This window comes from Aythya marila (genome assembly GCF_965140915.1).
Source record: "Aythya marila genome assembly, chromosome: Z".
NCBI classification, from domain to species: domain Eukaryota; kingdom Metazoa; phylum Chordata; class Aves; order Anseriformes; family Anatidae; genus Aythya; species Aythya marila.
Window position 1 is genome coordinate 37,581,885 of NC_139080.1, and position 19,864 is coordinate 37,601,748.

The 19,864-nt window shown below is 37.1% G+C and overlaps 1 protein-coding gene across 8 annotated transcripts in view; it reads right to left on the minus strand.

Annotated features, from left to right (window-relative positions):
• Positions 1-19,864, minus strand: part of PIP5K1B (phosphatidylinositol-4-phosphate 5-kinase type 1 beta) — a 109,611-nt gene that overhangs the window by 24,846 nt on the left and 64,901 nt on the right. For all 8 annotated transcript variants that reach the window (XM_082783067.1, XM_082783070.1, XM_082783068.1 and 5 more), the window contains 3 exons: positions 19,631-19,748; positions 15,078-15,230; positions 12,460-12,759 (listed from right to left, as the gene is read on the minus strand). In XM_082783067.1, the coding sequence (XP_082639193.1) occupies positions 12,460-12,759; positions 15,078-15,230; positions 19,631-19,748 (571 nt within the window). The remainder of the gene's footprint in view (positions 1-12,459; positions 12,760-15,077; positions 15,231-19,630; positions 19,749-19,864) is intronic.

Here is a 19,864-nt window from a genome sequence, read left to right on the forward strand (position 1 = left end):
AAAATGTGACTTCATAGTGATAACAAATAAAGACCATTAACTCCAGGTACGTCAGTTGAATGAAGGTATTCAAAGCATAAATATTCTTAGACAGAACATCGAGCTGGTTTCTGAACTCTAGGACATATATTGCAAATCTAAAATGAGATTTCTTGATAATCACCAGGCAAGGTTTAATCACCTCTGAATTTGTATAAGGAAGTAAAGGTAGTCTACTACTTAACAGTCATCTTCAGAGATAATTTTAACTTTGATGACCAAATATATATGCAAAGAGGTAGGAAAGTTCTGTTCCACTCCATTTGTATTTCTTATACACTTGTCAAAGTAACTAGAAGCTGAGTTCTTTCCTGTCTCTGGCATTTATCTTCGATGAGGAACACAGTGGATCAATTTTAGCACCACTGTTAGTATGTAAAGCAAAGAAAGCAAGTATAGAACAAAGCAACATAAGTGTGGAAAGGCATGGACTCATCCCAATTTCCAGAGACAAAGGAGACTAAAAACCATCATAGGTTTGATCTTGCTCTGAGTAATTCTGCACCGAGGTAGGATTAGAAAAAGGCTGCTACTTATGGCTGTCAATACTCCAGAGCATCCTTTGATAATGGAACCCACCTAGGCTTTCAGGACACAATAAAAAAGCACATTCTAAATTATATGACAGTATAACAAAATGTTATTACTAATTGTGTGTTGGAGGCTAATAGCTTCCCATTTTATGGTTGTGAATTGCAAGACTAGCACAGGTATTGTATATAAACGCAAATACACTAGTGTCAAATAAATTCTAAAACTTCCCTTACCATTTACTAATTACCAATCTTTACAAAGGCATTCTCAAAGACATTACATAATGCAGACACTAAAAATATGTAATCAGTGGATATCTGCCACCACATACTGAATTAGTTTCTGGGTTGGCTGAAAAAAAAAAAAAACAACAAAAAAAGCATGCCCAGAACCCCAAAATCAGATCTCATCCTCTATAAAAATAATTAGTTCAACGAAACAGCTAATAACACTGTTTATGCAAAGCCAAATTTCAACAACTAGCCAAACATAGAAAGAAGCTTAACCACTTTTATTTTACAGTTATAAACGTAATCTCTGGAAGTTCTGTGATCAACCTATTCCTTACTCTTATTTACATTAGATATGCTTCAATTTAACTGCATTAATTAACTGCATGACCTACAGTTAAGATTATATCCAGCCTCATGGAAGGCTATGGTGTAGTATGCTGGATCTTCTTCCCTAGGGACCTGTTTTGTGATAAAATGAATCTGACTACATCAGCTCACCACTGTCACTTAAATCCATAGTACTTATATAGTACAATGGACATAAAGTCTCTTTGACTATTTATTTCTTTGTTCTAAAATCAACAAAGAAAAACACCATAAAAACAAGAGGCCATTTTGTTATTCCAGTTCATTATGAAGTTGAAGCATGTGCACATCCAATGAATTACTGAAAAACCACAGTGTATGAACTCCCACCTTTGCTCCCCAGAAACTTTATCCATGGTCCTCTTAAGAGGCATGACTTAAGTCTTCAGGATATTGTAATATGATTCATCTCTTTGACTGTGAATGGGCTTGATACACATTTCTGATTAATCCCCCTTAAAAATTTGATAATCAAAATAGACACTCCTAATGCAAATATACATCTTTTGACCAGATCTATGCATACCTCATTGACCTGTCAGTGTCTAAGGAAAATGTTGATAAGAAATTATTACCCATAATAACAGGAAAGAATCTCAAATATCAGCGCTGAAGAAAAGAATAACATCAAATTCTACAGCCTGCATTAAGACAGAACTTTTACTTCAGTCAAGAGGATTTCCAAATGAAGGTAACTGAAGGGTTCTCACATACATATCATTAACAATATTTAGTCACAAATCATGGTTATTTGAAAACGTGTAAATAACATCTTGCAGACAAACCTGCACAAATGAAAAAAGTCTGAGAATGCAGTACATCAAACTATTTTTGAACATGCAGTATCTTAGGAAAACAAACAGGTATAAGCCTTTTCCTGTGTCAAGCGCTGCTTGCAAATAGTTCTGCTGATTTTAGATGAAAATGCATTGATAAATGGTATCAAGATTTTGCTGTAAGAGTACTGAAATGAGTTTCTAATCTATTGGGAAAAAAAAAAAAAGAGATCAACAGTCAAAGAAATCAGTCCTATAAAGGCATATACGTATAGCAAAATGAGCAAGGTCTTTAAAATACCTTATATCATCCATGTGGGATCACTGGAAATTGATGTTAATGCTCAGAAATGTGAAATTTACCTTGTGTAGGTAAAGTGAGAGAAATTCAGTCTTTATTCTTATAACCCATCTGAAATGTACCTTGCAGCAAAATAGCACTAGGAAATTTCAGCAAGAACATTCTTGTTTGTTTCTACAGAGCATGATTAGGTGTATTTGATAATGACAATCATAAAATCATATATATACACACACACACACGCATTCAGCATTCAGCAGTGTTGTCACCTGGTCACCATGTGCTGCCTGCAGGGCTGGGTTTAGCTGCTGTGACAGCTTCCAGGCAGCATGCCTCACTCGTTCTATTCTAGCCTTATGCATTCACTACTTTGCATTCACACTATATAAAAACCCCGTAAAGTGGCATCACAAAATACGTTGGTTTCTGAACAGGCAAAAATAACTCCCTGATTCAGATTTTCCCTTCTCTGTGCTAATCAGATGTTAAAGTGTTCTGTGAATCATCTTAGACATAGCCAAATTGAACAATCTCAGCCAATGACTAACAGAACAGAAGCATGTACTTCTGCCACATTTTCATTTTTATTGTAGATGCAGCCCAAAGTTGTGTACTGTCTGACAGTGAAATCTGCATTCATGCTGCTAACCACAAAAGGCAACTACATAAAATTGAAGAAAATACTACTCAAAAAAGGATAATTTCAAACATTCAAGAAATGCTAAAACTTAAGAGGATAACCATGTAGGGAAGCATTTCCACTCCTATACACATTTCAGAAAGGGACCATAGGAACTAATCTAGCAGAAACAAGATGAATTTAACACCTAATCAATAATCGCTCTCTAACATAAGAAAATATATTAAAATAAAATAGTAATATTGTCTCATAGATAAGCACTTAGAAAGAAGTGTGCAAATGTCAAATGCATAGTGATGGGACAGGTTTAGAAATAATCTATCTCAAGAAAATAAATCCCCAACCATTCCAAAGCATTATGTAGAATCCCTTCCCATTTCAGTAGAAATATCAGAATCACAGAACATCCTAGTGGAAGGGACCCACAAGGGTCATTGAATCTGACTCTTGGCCATGTATCGGACCACCCAAAAATCCGACTCTGTGTCTGAGAGCAGTGTCCAAACACTTCTTGAACTCCATCAGGCTCAGTACTATGACCACTCCCTGAGGACCCTGTCCCAGTGCCCGACCACCCTCTGGGTGCAGACCCTTTCCCTAACCCCCAGCCTGACCCTCCCCTGTCCCAGCTCCATGCCGTTCCCTCGGGTCCTGTCGCTGTCCCCAGAGAGCAGAGCTCAGCGCCTGCCCCTCCGCTCCCCTCGTGAGGGAGCTGCAGGCCGCCATGAGGCCTCCCCTCAGCCTGCTCTGCTCGGGGCTGAACAAACCAAGGGGCCTCAGCTGCGCATCATGCATCTTGCCCTCTAGACCCTTCACCATCTTTAGTCCTCTTTTGGATATGCTCTTACAGTTTCATGTCTTTCTTATATTGTGATGTGCCAAACTGCACACAGCACTTAAGGTGAGGCCACACCAGCACAGAGCAGGATAATCCCTTCCCTCAACCAGCTAGTAGTAATGTGCTCAATCCACCCCAGGATACAGTTGGCCATTTTGGCTGTGTTGATTCATGTTCAACTTGCCAAATCAAAACCTCCAAATCCCTTTCTATGGGGCTGCACTCCGTCCTCTCTTCCCCCAGTGTGTAGGTACAGCCAGGGTTGCCCTGTCCCAGGTGCAGAATCCAGCACTTGCTCTTGATAAGCACATTGCTGGTGATTGCCCAGCCCCCTAAATTGTCAAGATCTCTCTGCAAGGCCTCTCCATTCATGATGAAGTTGACTGCTCCTCCCAGTTCAGCATCATCCACAAACTTACTCAGTATACTTTCAAGTCTTAAATCGTTGATGAGAACTGGCCCTAAAAGAGAGCTTTGTAGAACCCCACCGGTGACTTTCCATCAGCCTGATGTAGCACCATTTACCATAACTCTTAGAGGCCAACCTGTCAGACAATTGTTCACCCATTCTATTATGCATTTGTCTAGCTGTATGCTGAACATTTGGTCCAGAAGGATACTGTGAGAAAGTGTATCAAAAGCTTTGCTGAAATCCATAAAGATTACATCAACTGGCCTCCCTTGGTCAACTAGGTGGGTGACCTTGTCATAAAAAGCTATTATGTTCATTAAGCGGGACCTTCCCTTCATGAACCTTTTTTGGCTATGACTGATGACTCCATTGTCCTCCAGGTGTTTTTCAGTAACTCCCAGAACAACTTTCTCCATAATTTTACCAACTACTGAAATGAGACTGACAGGCCTGTAATTACCAGGGTCCTTCTTGCCCTTCTTGAAAATTGGAACAATGTTTGCTAGCTTTCAATCAACTGGGACCTCTCCAGATTCACAAGACTGCTAAAAAATAATTGAGATAGGTCTCAATAATGAGATCAGCCAGCTCTCTGAGTATCTTGTGATGAATCCCAACAAGCTCCATAGACATGCACGCATCGAGCTAGAGCTGCAAATCCTGCACAAGTTTGAGGTTGTCTGGGAGTTAATCGTTCCTGCAGTCATGGAATGCAGGGTAACAACTCAGGGCATCTGAGGTCCTAGAACCCACCATTTTGAACCATCTCAGGGTATCTGGGGTCCCAGAACACATCATTTGTTGAAGACTGAGCCAAAGAAGGTACTAAACATCCCTGTTTTGTTTATGTCCATATTTGTGAGGTGACAATCCTCATCAAGTAACAGCGTAATGTTTTCTCTGGCCTGCTTTTGCTGTTAACATATTTAGAAAAACTCTTTATTATCCCTCACAGTACTGGCCAGCTTCAACTCTAATTGCACTTAGGCTGCACAAATTTTCTCCCTACAAAGGCAAACCGCATCTCTGTAATCCTCCCATGTCATCCAACCTTACTTTCAGTGACCAGCCACTTTCATTTTTCACCTAACCTCTAGAAGATCCCTACTCAGCCAAGCCAACCTTGACTGCCCCATCTGCTTGAGTTCTGACATTTTGGAACTGCCTGTTCCTGTGCTCTTAAGAGGCGGTACTTAAAAACTGCCTGGCACTGATGGAACCCAATGCCTTCAAAAACAGTTTTCCAAGGGACCTTGGAAAATCAACTAATTTCCTGAGTGGTCTGGAGTCTTCTGTTCCCAAATTCAGGACTGAAGTTTTGGTAGCACTTTTCCTCATGTCACCAAGAATTTTAAACTTGACTACTTCAGGGCCACAATTGCCAAGATGGCCACCAATCACAACTTCACATATGAGACTCTTTGTTCACAAACAACAGATCTAGGAGAGCACTTTCCTAGTCAGTTCCCTTATTAGTACCTGTAACAAGAAGTCATCATCAAGGTGTCTTAGGAATCTCCTGGACCTGTTTGTATCAGCTGTGTCATATTCTCAGTTCATTTCTCGGAATTTGAAGTCATGCATAAAAACAAAGGCAGCTGATTTACAGGTATCTCTTAGTTGTTTTAAGAATATTACATCAGTGCCATTATCCCAGCCAGGTGGTTTGTAGTAGACTCCCACAATGACATCCCCTTTATTTGCTTGTCCCTTAACCTTTATCTTGTAACATATCACTAGCTAATACTTCTAAAAATTACAGTCTGGTTTCTGATATTCAAAGTAGAAGCAAAGAGGAAAATTGAGGCTTCAACTTATACTGTATGTGAGATAATATATAAAGACACAAGAGATCTGTAGTATCAGATCTCTACACACATGCTCCTCAAAATATCATTTCTGCCCAAGAGGTCCTTTATCAAAGATTAACAGGTCTTCCACCTCCATGCCATGACATCTGTATTTGCATAACTGCTCTTTGCTGCATTTTAGTCCTTTAAGTAGCATTACTCGTTGAAAGGACTTGCTGTAAAATGGGTGACTGAAATGATTTGGGTTAAAGAATAATCTGCATAAACCCTTTGGGATAGAAAAAAAGACAAGAATATCAATGACAGCAACAGAAACAACAAGCAAAACTAAGGGTTTTGAAAACTCCTGTGAACAAATTTGATCATACAAGGTCTCTTATAGTTGCTCCAGAACAAAAGAAGCGTGAATTTATTAATTAAATGAATTAAAAGCTTCAGATTTTTGCAGCAACTCATTAAAACTGCAGTGATAAAAGTAATAGTTGGATCAGAAACTTAAGAGGTAAGACCCTCCTTGTCCCTCAACTCTCAATTTCCTTGTCTTTATATGCTTCTTTGTTAGGTTACTAATAGGGGATGGTTGGACCAGATGATCTTGGAGGTCTTTTCCAACCTTAATGTTTCTATATTTGTTGTTTATGTGATAAAGGAAATATGTAGACTTTAAAAAGCCATTCAACTGTCACTAGCAAAAACCTTTTGAAATATTTTTCTGAAATTAAAAGCCACAAGAACACAACTGGAATAACTGTCACTGTTTCTGTAGATGATTTTTTTACAATGCAGGTATTAATATATTAATTAATCTAATATTAACTTACAAATGAAAAATAGGTAATCACATATTTGTTTAAAACATTCTCTAAAACTTGCATAAAATTCTTATCAATGTAGAGAGCATCCCTAAAAAACTATGCCTGTTGCTTTTCCAGCAATCAGATCATTTCCGACCATTGTTACTGAATGTTTGAAGGAAAAAAAAGAAAAACAAACAGAAACACAATGGTGTTACATCACACCACAAAAATATTTTTGGTAAAAGGCAATTTTGGAATAAGTAGGCTCAATTTCCACTTAAAATTATCAGAAGAGAAAGTTATTATAAAAAGCTGTACTCAGTCATTTGGTTTGCAATTCTACTTTAAAGTCTTGGCAGCAATGTATTTTGACCCTTATGTCTTGAAAAATATTAGGCAATGAGAAAGAAAGATGACTTGAACCTTTATTGCTACCATCCAAAAATGGCATTCAGAAAATCTAGTTTTCCAGATAGCATGGTGATACTAGCTAAATAATATTCACATAACTCCTATAAGGCACTTAGTTATTATCTTTTAAAAAAATATGCAAAAATATGGTATAGAAATTAAGGACTATTCCACAGAGGGAACACTGTCTCAATCTTCATATGTCAGAAAAGGTTTTTGTTTCCTCATCTGTAGTACGACTTCTTAAAGAGAGGAGTGAAGAAGGTAAAGATGACTTGAATCTCACTCTTAATATACCTAATTTACAGAGGGAAAAAAGAAAGTTATTCTTCCAGCCTCATGAATTTGGAAGAGCTATCCCCAGTGAAAAATAATAAAATATGAAATATCACATAATTTGCCTATTCATAAGTCATTAAGCACTTCAATTGATAACTTGAAAAAGTTTCTTCCTGCTGAAACAGAAAATCTAATCACCTAATGCCACACAAAACTCCTTAGTCTTACAGTGAGCTGGCTTATGTATTTGTGCAAAATAACTTTTGTCAATGTAGCTATGAATGTGATAGGTGTCCTTAACCTCTCTAAGGTCTGAGAGAAGACCAAGGTTTGAGTTCATAGGCATTGAGTTTACAGCATATAGCATATCATGCAATATGCTTCATTAAGAAAAAAAAGTCCTTAACAAATGAAGATCACTAGTGCTCTTATAAATTGTCTCAATCTCCCCCCCCCCTTTTTTCTTTTAGTAATTGGAAAATAAATCTTAATTTCAGTTTTCAGAATATCATGTATTTGCAATTTCTCCGGGGAATTATATCCCAAACCTTAGAATAAATAAACACAGTTCAATTTGCATAGACGCTATTTCCATCTCCAATATTTATATACATCAAAAAGTGTTATGCAAGAGGAAGGAGAAATACAGGGAACAGCGTACTTTCTGATGAAAAGAGGTTATCAGAGCGCATACAGATAAACATCTTACTGAGCAGACATTAACAGCAAAGTAAAGAGGAACAGGAATACTATTTGTAAGATTTTTTTTAAATTTGTCCAGTTACTACAGCAGACTACATTTACATAAACCCTTACTAGTCCTTTTCAATTTTATTTTCTCTTGGATTCAGCAGTAGATGGAAAGGGAAAATGCCACCAGGCTATTTTTAATAGAATACCCCAAATTCCTGCATGTGAGCAGTTGACATTCAAGAACATGCTTCACATGCTCGCATATATACAACAAAGATTTACAAGAAGAAAATCCTGTAAACACCTGTTCTCCTAACATTGATGTTTACTGTTTAAAGTTACACTAATATGCTTTGTTAGGTTACTATACGAGTTTGTAAAAGAATCTCTGCATAATCATGACACTGCCAGTTTTTAAAGCTGCTTCCTTCTTTTTTCCTTTTGATGAACAGTTACTAGTTCTATAGTTTTTCTGCATTTTCAGGGTCTACAGGGAAGAAACTAAGGGTGGACCAAATCCTAATGAGATGTTCTAGCGAACCTTTCCTACAGTATTTTGGCATGTATAACACTCCTAATTTTTATATGTGAACATCAAAAGACTACCTTTGTTATTTGTGTTTGGACTGTGAATTCCCTGTACTACAGGACAGTCCTGGTGTCTTCTCCTATGATTTCTGTCCAGAATAGAGGTAATTGGTATTTATGAAATTGCTTAAGAGCTCTAGCAAAGATCAAGCACACAATAATGGATGCCTTCAATTTGGTAACACTTATGAAAAATAAAATACTAGTATTAATTCACTTCTAACCTTTCTCTAATTCACTTCTAACCTTTCTCATACAAACCAAGTCATGCTCGTGTTACTTTTACCTAAAAGTACAGTTAGTAACATAGCTTAGCTTTTATCCATATTTAAAGTATTACTACACACAGAAAGAATTTCTGTGGGATTAGGTGTTTATAAGAGAACACAAGAGAAGTAAATTCAATGTGGAGTTGAATTTTCTGTACCTTTGAAAACTAAAAATGCACTGTAAACTGTCTTTGATACTTTTATTGACTTTAGTTTTGCTTAGTATTCACTTATGAGTGATAAAGCTTTTCTTTCATTCATGAGTGGAACAGCTTCTGTTATTATTTGTAAAACTAGAATTTTACTTGGAAATTGGAGAATCTGCCTTTTTTTTAATAATGTTACACAATGATCAGATTAACTACAACAGTATTGCTAAAATAAAATACAGATTAATAGTAGAATAGTTAGAAAGGTAGTTTAAATCACTGCCTTTCAATGCTCTGTTTGCCATTGTACAAAATACAGGCTCATTGGCTTTAAAGCACTCTGAAGTGGATAAGGCTTTAAATATAACATTTGCAATAAAGGTGTTCAAGCCAGTAAAACATTTATTACTAATACCACTTGGCTGCCCTGCCCCCAGTAGGTATGATAGTGCCTGCTCACAAGAATACGATAGCTATACGAAGTTTCCGTGAGAGTCTGAAATTTGAAAGTGAGTTCAAATTTTCAGTTGTATGAATTGTATTGTATGATAAACTGAAGAATGTTACATCCTTATGAACACTAAAATGTTGTAATTCTTCATTTAGATATGCTGCAAATAGTGCAAAAAAGTATGTGAGTGAAGCTTTCAGATCCTACCACCTTGAGTGTGAACATGACAAGCAGAGGATGCAGGAGCTGGATGGAGAACACTGACAACCTGTACTTATCCCAAAGTAGAGAATCTGGAGTGGATGCTGGAAGCAGCAGCCGGTGGCAGATCACTACAAGCTCCATCCTCTAAGTGGACAGGTCACACATCACCTCAAAAAAAGGTACAGAGCTGTGACACGACAGCTAATACTCAGCCATGTCCCACCAGTCCCTTATGGGACAGTCTGCTTGTGCAATCTCAGGGTACTGAGCTCAGGGTCTTCCAGCAGCCCAGCTGAGGAGATGTATCGTGAGGCCAGCCTGGCTAAGCAAGGAAACCACAGCGTGACTTCAATGTGAAAACGTAGTACACAGGATGGGGAAAATGGATAGGCTACAAAGGAAGAATTGAGATATACTGCCTGGGCTTGTAGGTTCCGCAAGTATTGTCAGTGAAACCAAAAATCAGCTAGAAGGGAGACATGCAAGGGGAATCAGGGAAAGCAAGAAGAGCTTCTAGTGCTCCATCAGCACTAAAAGGCTGACCAAGGAGAATGCAGGCTTGTTGCAGCATGGGGTGGGTGATACAGTGCCAGCAGACCCTCATCACCTTTTTTTGTTGCCACCAGAAAGGTCTGCCAGGACTCCTGCTTAGTGATTGAGCACAAGGAGAAAAGGAGTTACCAGCTGGGGATGTTTATATTAAAGAAGCAAGAATAAAAAGCATTGCTTACTTATTCTGATTGTAAATTTGAATGTGAAAATACAGCCTGAACTTAAGCAACAGAGAAGATGACTGAGTGCTGAAATACTGGAAAGATCAATAATTTCTTCCCTTTAATGAATTTTTAATTCTAGTGTTTACACTAACTTTCTTACTTTGAAGTACAAGGAAAAGAAGAGATTGCTTAAAATTTTGAAGCTATGAAAAACTAGGTCAGTTATAACTTGTGCTAAATAGCCATCCAAATATCATGTAGGCAGAAAAAAGCAGTGGCAAGACTTTTATTGAAATGGACAGAGTGCTTCTAAACTTGCTAAAGACAGCAGTACAAGGCAGGCAGGTAGATCCAACCCCATTTGTTAAGCAAATTCAGCTACATAAAATATGCTCCCTTTGTTTTATAATACAGAGTAGGGCTTCTTAAATAGAAAATAGAAGTTGGATTAACTTACATATATATATATATATAAAACATTCAGTATATATGCACACACACATGCTATATATAGCATATATATGTATGTATTCATGCATACACACTATTTAAAGATAATTTTCTTTCCTTTTATAACAGTAACATTTAGTTGGGCCTTTAAGAACCCCAGGCTAACTTTTGAGTTAAGACTGCACACAGTGAAAAAGCTGATGCTTAGCTCAGCACTCTAACACATGGCAAGATTTCACAAATACTTTCTAACAAAGAAGCTGTAAGAGTCCTCCTTTATATGCAACAGTTAAATGATTGATTCTTGCTTGTACTTTTCAATCACATTCCCTCTTCTAGATTCTTTATTTTCCACACAATAGATTACCTCCCATGCTTTCAGTCCATAAGTAACATTTGACAAGTTGGGGAGAATGGGCAAACGGGTGTCCAAATCCCCAGATGTGAACTACTGATGCACTCTGCATTATCACATGTGGCAGGAGCTTAGAAAGTGCTCACTGCAAGAGGCTGCAGATAGAACAACACCTGATGTTATTAGATAAATGCTGAATATGCAGTTGAATGTTAGGTCGCCCAGCTTTACAAACCAAGCACAAGACATTGCAGACTTCTGTATTAAGCAAAAAGTACTACTCGTGCAAAAATGCTTCCCATCTTACACCACAGGTGGCAGTGAACAACAAACTGATGTTCAGGATGCTCCTTCAGTGTAATTAGTTCAATCTACCCATTCTGCTGTTTTATCACCAAAATATGCTGTTAGGATTCACTTAGAGCTGGATTTTCTTTCCACATGCCCCTTTAAATCTTGTGAATCCCTGAGAGACCTGGATATCTCCCCTTTTTCTTACCTTGTATTTTATTACCTTTGCTACAGGAAAAAAAACAAACGCAATTTTAAAAACTATTCTCTGTCTACAAGAGATACTGATTTAATTCACCAAGGTCCTCCCAAAGGATAATAGCAGATGTCCTCTTGTGCCTCAAAAAGCCTATGTAGACATCAAGCACTACCTTTCAACTTGGGAAGAAATTACTTTGCTCTAGAACTAAGACTGCTGACACAAGACAACCCTTCCCCATTCAGTTTGCTAGATCCTATCCACTAACAAAGAGACAGGCTTACCAAAGCAGTACAGAGCTTGTAGCTCTAAATACACTTCTATCATACATCACAACAGTTCTACTGTTGTTGTGCATCAGAAAAAAAAATCATTAAAATCTCCAAATTAATGGAAAACAACAACAACAACAAGAGTTATACAGAACTACTTCCCCAGATTAATCTGTATTTCCATGAATAGATTTTAGATAATAAATTTAAGTAAAATACAGTCTTGATCACTGTTTTGACAGCCATAATTTTTCTAGTTAAATTGCATGGAAAGGGGCTTGGAGGTTAAACAGCACAGAGAGCCATGTCTTGTTCCTTGTTTTGCTGAAGTAAGTCTAGAACAGATGTGAGCACAAAAATTTAAATACTTAATATTTTTACTCACTCGACAATCCCGCTGTAGCGTTTTCATTAATGCGCTGTGAGTTTCAGAGTCAAAATACAACCCTTCATGCATGTCTTGCAAGAAATCCAAGTCTTTGAACGTTGGGTTGGACTTCTCTCTCTCTTTTCTTGATGCTCTCCTTTTATATGTGGAGCCTTTCAAGTCGTATGTGAAATGCATTTTCAAGGCTCGCGGCAAAACATTGTTCATTACAACAATTCGAATATTAATGCCTCCTGACTGAACGCAGTACAGCCCATAAAATTTGGGTAGGAGAGTCCTTGGATTCTGGTTCAGATTCTAGAACAGAAGAGATATTGTTAAGTATGTTTACTTTAAAGAAACTTACATGCTTGAGAATGTAATTTTTATGCCAAAGGACATTAACAAATAGCAAGAAAAAAAAGCATGTTTCCCTATTCAGTATAGTTCCTTTGACCAATTTATTTTCTTTGTGGGCCCAAATTTCAGAAAGCTAGTATAAACACAAGAAAGTAACTACTCTGAATTGAAACTGAAAGAGAGGTCTATTGCAGATCAAATCTACTGTGAAGCCCAGAGCACCACATACTCAGGCTGTCTTTTTCAGTGTGAATCACAGAATCGTCTAGGTTGGAAGAGACCTCCAAGATCACCGAGTCCAACCTCTGACTTAACACTAACCACTCCTCCACTAAAGCATATCATTAAGCTCTACATCTAACCATCTTTTAAAGACCAGGGATGGTGACCCAACCACTTCCCTGGGCAGCCCATTCCAATGCCTCACAACCCTTTCAGTAAAGAAGTTCTTCCTAATATCCAACCTAAACATCCCCTGGTGCAACTTTAGCCCATTCCCCCTTGTCCTGTCACCAGGCATGTGGGAGAATAGACCAACCCCACCTCGCTACAGCCTCCTTTAAGGTACCTATAGGGAGCTTAGGTGAAGCTCTCTAGCTTCTAGGTGAAGGGTAAATAGAAGTCTTGCAGGAAAAGAAAGGATTCTGATACTACTGCACACTGTTTCTTGCCAGGTGGTTCCAATCTACTGTAAACTGCTACAATCATACTCCCTGCCATGCACTGTCCTGAAAAATGACTGAATCTCTGATTCTGTTTGTATGCCAGATTTTACTTTTCCATGTCCCATGAAAGCACAGACTGAGCAAAACCTAAACGTATCCCAAAGATTTAATTTATTATTCTGACCTGAACAACCTTTGCATCCACCTGCTGGAAGAAGTTTAGGTCAAGTAAAGCTCTCATTGCTTTGACCTGGATTCTGAAAAACAGAAACCTTGTCTCCATACTTTTCACAATGAGGGTGAGTGCCAAATGACCAGGTTGTCTCCACATGAGTCTGAGGTCATAACAGAATCATGACTGACCATCAGAATAGAAGGTGTGAAATTACCCGAATTCCACAACAAGTTAAAAAATAACTAGAAGATGGCAAGAGAGATATCTGAGAGCAAAAACCCATCCTTCTGAACGTAACTACTCTCAGTTTTTGGCATGAAAACCAAGAAAGGGGAAAAACTACTTCAGGTTGTGCATTATTACTAAGTCACAACATACAGCTACAGGAACAAAGTACAGTCATAGGAAACAATCTCAGTGATTAAGCTTTTACCCTTTGGAAACCCCTGCATATGTTAATATTGAGAATAAAGATCTTAAGAAAAAAAAGTGGTCTTACATTTACTTGTAATAATGATCAATTCAACCTTATGCTGAGATGATTATTGTGATTATGAACAACAAAAGTACCTACCATCTTTTTCTTTTTGATGCTGTCAGTGCATTAAATTTTTTAAATGAACACTGAATCCAACTTACATTACTGTAGTAATGATATTCCTCATTTTTAGTGCAAGTGAGAGGGTAACTTTTCAAGTGTTTACTTAAGAAAGTATAGAAAGTAAAGAAAACCAGGCCAACAGTAAAAAGCCTAATACTTCAAAGTCCTGTCTACTGCCCAGAAGAATCTGTTTACATGTACACTGGGTGGCCTTATTTAAAAAAGAAGAACTTAGTTACATTTATTTGGGAGTTATGGTCTCCCTTTCTGATACCTGATGCACATAAACCAAGACAATCAACTTAGCATTAGCCCTCAAAAAAAGCTCTACTTTAAAATTAAGTTCTGAACAACTTATATTGATAAGAATATTTTTAACATCACTGGTTTAATACATGAGAAATGGAAGCAGTCTGGAAACAAAAGTGAAACTGACCAGTCTAGTTTCTTTGTCCACTCTGAGTGAAATGCAGAGGGTAGACAAACACAAAACGGAGAAAAAAAGTTGAATTAGAAGTTTAGGAAACTTTTTTTGATTACTAACTTATTATAAGCAAAGTTTGGTATCAAGTCAGACGATGATATTCTGCTTCATCTTGAATGCTAAAGAACAACTGTCATCTTAAATTTATTCTTGATTTATATCTATTCTTTCTGATGGATGAGGGAGTACAAAGTCAAAAGGTAAGAGTGTCAAAAATACATGAAAAATATGGATAAAGTTACTGAAAGGTTAGAAGACATCAAATGAAACTGAATCTTTAGAAGTGTGAAGTGAAACTGGAAAAATTCAGGTAATGATTTATAAAGATGGAAAAAGTCTTCAATTACTTACCATATAATAGCCTGGCAAGAGCTTCTGAAGAAACTCAGCCTCTTTGTGTTGAACTGTTTTGATGATGAACTCGTCATCACTAGTTACAAAAAATAAGGACCCACTGGCACCTGGATTGGATAATTCAATTAAAGGCTCACTGCAGATTGAATACTGGAAGAAATAAAAAATGTTTTTCATTGCCAATGCATGCACTACTTATACGCAAGCTTAATACAAATAATTGCAGGTGTAAATACACATGGGATAATTGGGGAGCTCTATCCTTTGGGCTTCAACTGCAACAAAGCCACTGTACAGCAGGCTGGGTCACAGTAATTTGTTTGAGGACATGCTGCACAGCTGTGGAAGAAGCAGCTGTAAGCTAAGCATACAGTCCCTTTCCATGTCTCACTGCACCAGATTAATTCTTACAGGAGTGAAGTGAGCGAGTGAGGCGGAAACAATCCATCCCCACGCCATTAGCACTGCAAATGCAGAAGCCCTAAGATGACATTTTCTTTAAAACCATTTATGTTTCACATCTGTTTATGAAACACGTGTGGGAAGTACATTACAAAAAGCCACAGGAAGTACAGGTATTGAACTTAATGAAAGTAGGCAAGTCCTCTTCTGTGCAGCTAGGGCTGACACCATTAACATAATAATCTCAGTAAAACTGAGAATGTAGTTTTCTGATTACTTGCCTGCTTGAAACAGGAAAACTAGATGTCAGCAAGTACAAAAAATTGCTTTTTGGAGGACCATTACTTTGGATGTTTAGACAGGCTCTCTTCTACAGGGAGACAGTAATATTTATGATCCCATTAAGGAGGAAAAAGTAACTGAGGACTGTTCTTTCCTAGTAGACCCAGACCTCACACAGAGGCTCATGTTCATTTATTAGATCTCCATTAATTCACACTTCATGTTCCGTTCAAGCTAAGTGGAAAAGATATATTTAGCTCCAAAACCATAGAAAAATCTGTTTATATTAAACTTCAGAGTTTATTTAAAATATAACATTAAACTTTGATTCACACAATCTTTTCCTCTGTTACATATCAGCAGCTTTACACACTTGGAGATTTAGCACACAGTCCAGTAATTTAAGATTTCAGTCTCTGAAAGAAACAAAATTACACAGGCCCTGTTGTGAGCAATGTAAGCACCAGGTAATTATTCTTTGCAGAGCAGTACATCTCCTGTTCTTATCAGAACAAAACGAGTAACTGTTTCAGTAAAAAATACCTGGTGTATTGAGTCAGTGCCTGAGATGAGTTGAGCAATTCCATGGGAAAAAAACAACTTACTAACCAGTTCTGTTCGCTGAAAATGGTTTTCATTAAATTTAACCCAGAATCTGTCCTGTGATTTCCGGTAGTTGTGATAGCAAAGACAATTGACCCACAAAAAAGTAACAAGCATGTGTTAACATGCTTGCTTAAAACACAACGCAACCTTGATCTAAGGAAGCATGCTTTCTATCTACTCAAAGTACTACTTTATGCATTTTCTTATAGTGGCTCTGGCTGAGTCTTTTCCCACGCTTGGGATTTTTAAAACTTTTGCATGCAATAATTTTTTTTGCCAGTTCCTCTCTCTGCTTCTGTAGTTCATAGTGCCAGTTCATAATAGAGATCTTTCCTATTTATCCTAGCATTGCAGGAATCTAAGGATAGAACAGCGTTACTGGTCTACACTGCCACAAGCTTTCAGAGAAAAACAGCAATTGCATAACAATCTGAGTTTTTCTTGCCAAGATATAAAATGCTTCTTTAACAACTTTCATTGTTGCATGCATTTGAAACCAATTATCTTAAACGTTAAAGCTCAACAACACAGTTTAGCATAGGCAAGAATTACTAACCTATACTGTCCGCTGGTCATTTTATGGTTTAGTTCATTCCTATAAAATTAAAATCTACACACCAAACAAAGAGCCCACCTAGTTTTGCAACTGGAAGTGCTGGAGAGTAAATGAAATTAAAAATGAATAGTAACAAAATCCTTCAAACCACAGCACGTAGGGACTTCATAATCAAAAAGTTCCTTTATAAAATGTCAGTGCTCTACAAAGTTTCCAACTCAAGGTCTCTATTTCCTTCTGTAAGTTGTTCTAATGCATTGATTTTTGCCATTCAGTCTGATTCTTACAGTGCATTAGAGCTCAACCTCTTTGTCAAAGTTAAAATTGTAAATCTTTGAGTTCTGTCATTCCAAATTAACCATGTAAAGCTTCTTCTACTTGCTGTAATTTATCCTCTGCCTTATTTAACTTTACTTTCTCATCACCCCCAGTTGGACAATCAGTTTTTATATTATTACTGTAAAGTTAGAGACAAGATTTTAGATACTGAAAGCTAATTGTGGTCACTGCATGACAGACAGATCCAGTTTTCACTAAAACAAGTGAGATTGTTCAGCCAGGATCCTGACACGTGCTTCTGGGAGCAATACTGTAGTCACAATCAATAGGGAAAAGGGTTCCAAACCAAAAATAGTTTTATTATTTTTTTGATTTATGACTTGGTTTTATGATTATGATGACTCCTCTGATCACATATGCCTCTGGACTACAAAGGACTGAAACCTGCTCTGATTGCAGTATGATGCCCATTTAGTCAGAAACAAAAATGAATTCTAACTTGGTGTCAGAGCAAGTATAAACATAACAGCAAACCTGCATCAGTTACAACAGACTAAAATTCCAACTATATTTCAAAAAATACCTGTTTGTTGAAAAAAATATGCTTCTGTATTTTAAATAAAAAGATGGCACTTAATATTGAAACTGCTTAACTCTCCAGAGTACTGCACTCAGCTTTTCCTTAACCTAGGTAGGAAAAGGGGAACATACAGCAATAGTAGAAGTGTCCCAGACACATTGACCCAAGTACACTGTGCCCATGCTGTGGTACAGAGAAATTTAAATCTCCTCTTACCAAAAATCAGAAATACTTCCTAAAGTTTCGTAACAGCTGCCAAAATTGAATGCCAGTTCAGAAGTAAATAATAATTTCAAAATGCCCTTCTACGCTGTGTGCATGGAGACAGGAGGATAGCTTCATTCAACTTTTGACCACTGAAAAATATGCTTTCTCCATTTCTACCTCTCCTGAAAAAGTTGCTCCTTCTCTTTGGAAACAGATCAAGGTGACAAGCTGTGCAGACAGCAAAAGGACTCTAAAACAAGTTAGAAATTTCCATCAGGAATTACTTATTTTGTAGCTAAGCAGAGTGGCACAAATTTATATCAATACCAAGTATGGTCTTCCTGTAATCTTTAATTTATACTACTGCAAAGAGTTCTTTAGGTGTAGTAGAAGTTGCAGGTGACAGAAGCTTTACTCTACTAAGTGCAGTCCTTTTGAGCAGTTGGCAACACAGCCTGAATACTTGGTCTTTCCCCAGGTCCATAAAAGAAAACGTGTTACACCTTTATAAAACTCCAACCCAACAACATTTCCTAGCAACTAAAATCTGTAATTCAAAGGAATGATCTGCTTTTACATATAAGTATTGCTCTAAGGGCTAGTAATACAAAATCCATACATGATGCTATAGAATTAAAATCAGACGCCCACATTCAACCTAAATAAAAGCAAAAGCAACTACACTTTGCTTTTATGTTCATTGTCCACAAAGGGGAAAGAAAATAAAGAAAAAACGTTATAATGTAATCAAACGCACTGAAGTCAGTGAAGTAATATGTTAAGTGGTATTTCAGCATCATTTAATCCTTTTTTTTTTTTTAATGCATTTCTTTCAAATTCCTTTGGTTTAAAGAAACTCATTTATGATTAATACCAAAAATATTTAAAAACACATTCTGAAGTAGTAAATAAAATAAAATAAAACTGATGCACAAAACTGCTAACGTATATGGGGACTCTGATTTGTTGCATGGACTAGTGTGAGACAAACTGGACATGAGACAAACATCTAGAAAACAATCCAGCTGTCCCCTTTAACCATACCCTTTGAAAAGCAGAAATACGGGAGAAGCAACGTAAGTGGATCCTTGTCTCTGGCAGTGCACAATCTGATGCCACCAACTAAAGCCTGCTCTTATGACAACACTAAATACTTAATATTTTTCTCATGTAAGCAGCTGAACAGCAAGGAGGAATAAGTCTTCAAAGTATACCAATACTGGAAAAAAGAAAACACTAGAATATTTCTTTTTCAGGCCCCCATCACACTTTTCTCAAGGCTAGATGGGAATGTTTGCAGACAAGCATGTATTTAATGGAGTGAATAAGTTAAATAACAGAAGAGCACTTGCACACAAGTACTGATTATAACTTCTCCAGAAACAGTGACCTAAATGAACAGTATTACTCAAGTTACTCTAGTCAATTAACAAGGCTTTTTTTTTTCTTCTCCAGGAATCTTCTCAAAGAAGAAGAATTAAGACTTTTGTAAATCTCTAAAAATGTTCACTAATTATTAAACACTACACACAGAATCTATACCTATTTATGCACCATTAAAGCATCCTCCTCCTGTCAGTACAAAATGAGTATACATTATAATTATTCATAACTCATAGGAAAACTGCAAGCTCTTACCAAATAATCATCAGGCTTGATACCAAAAAGTTCTCTGAAATATCGGAAGGCAAGAGGTGCGTATGTCTTAAATCTGAAGTCAGGATAATGATGAGCAGGGGTGAGATTGCTCCCTTCACTGAAAATGAAAATAAAACAAACACAGTTATTATTTATCAATTTATAGCAACATTCTGTAAATCTCATCCTTAAATGTAAAGCTATCTCAATCATTGACCTTGCTAGACAAGAGTC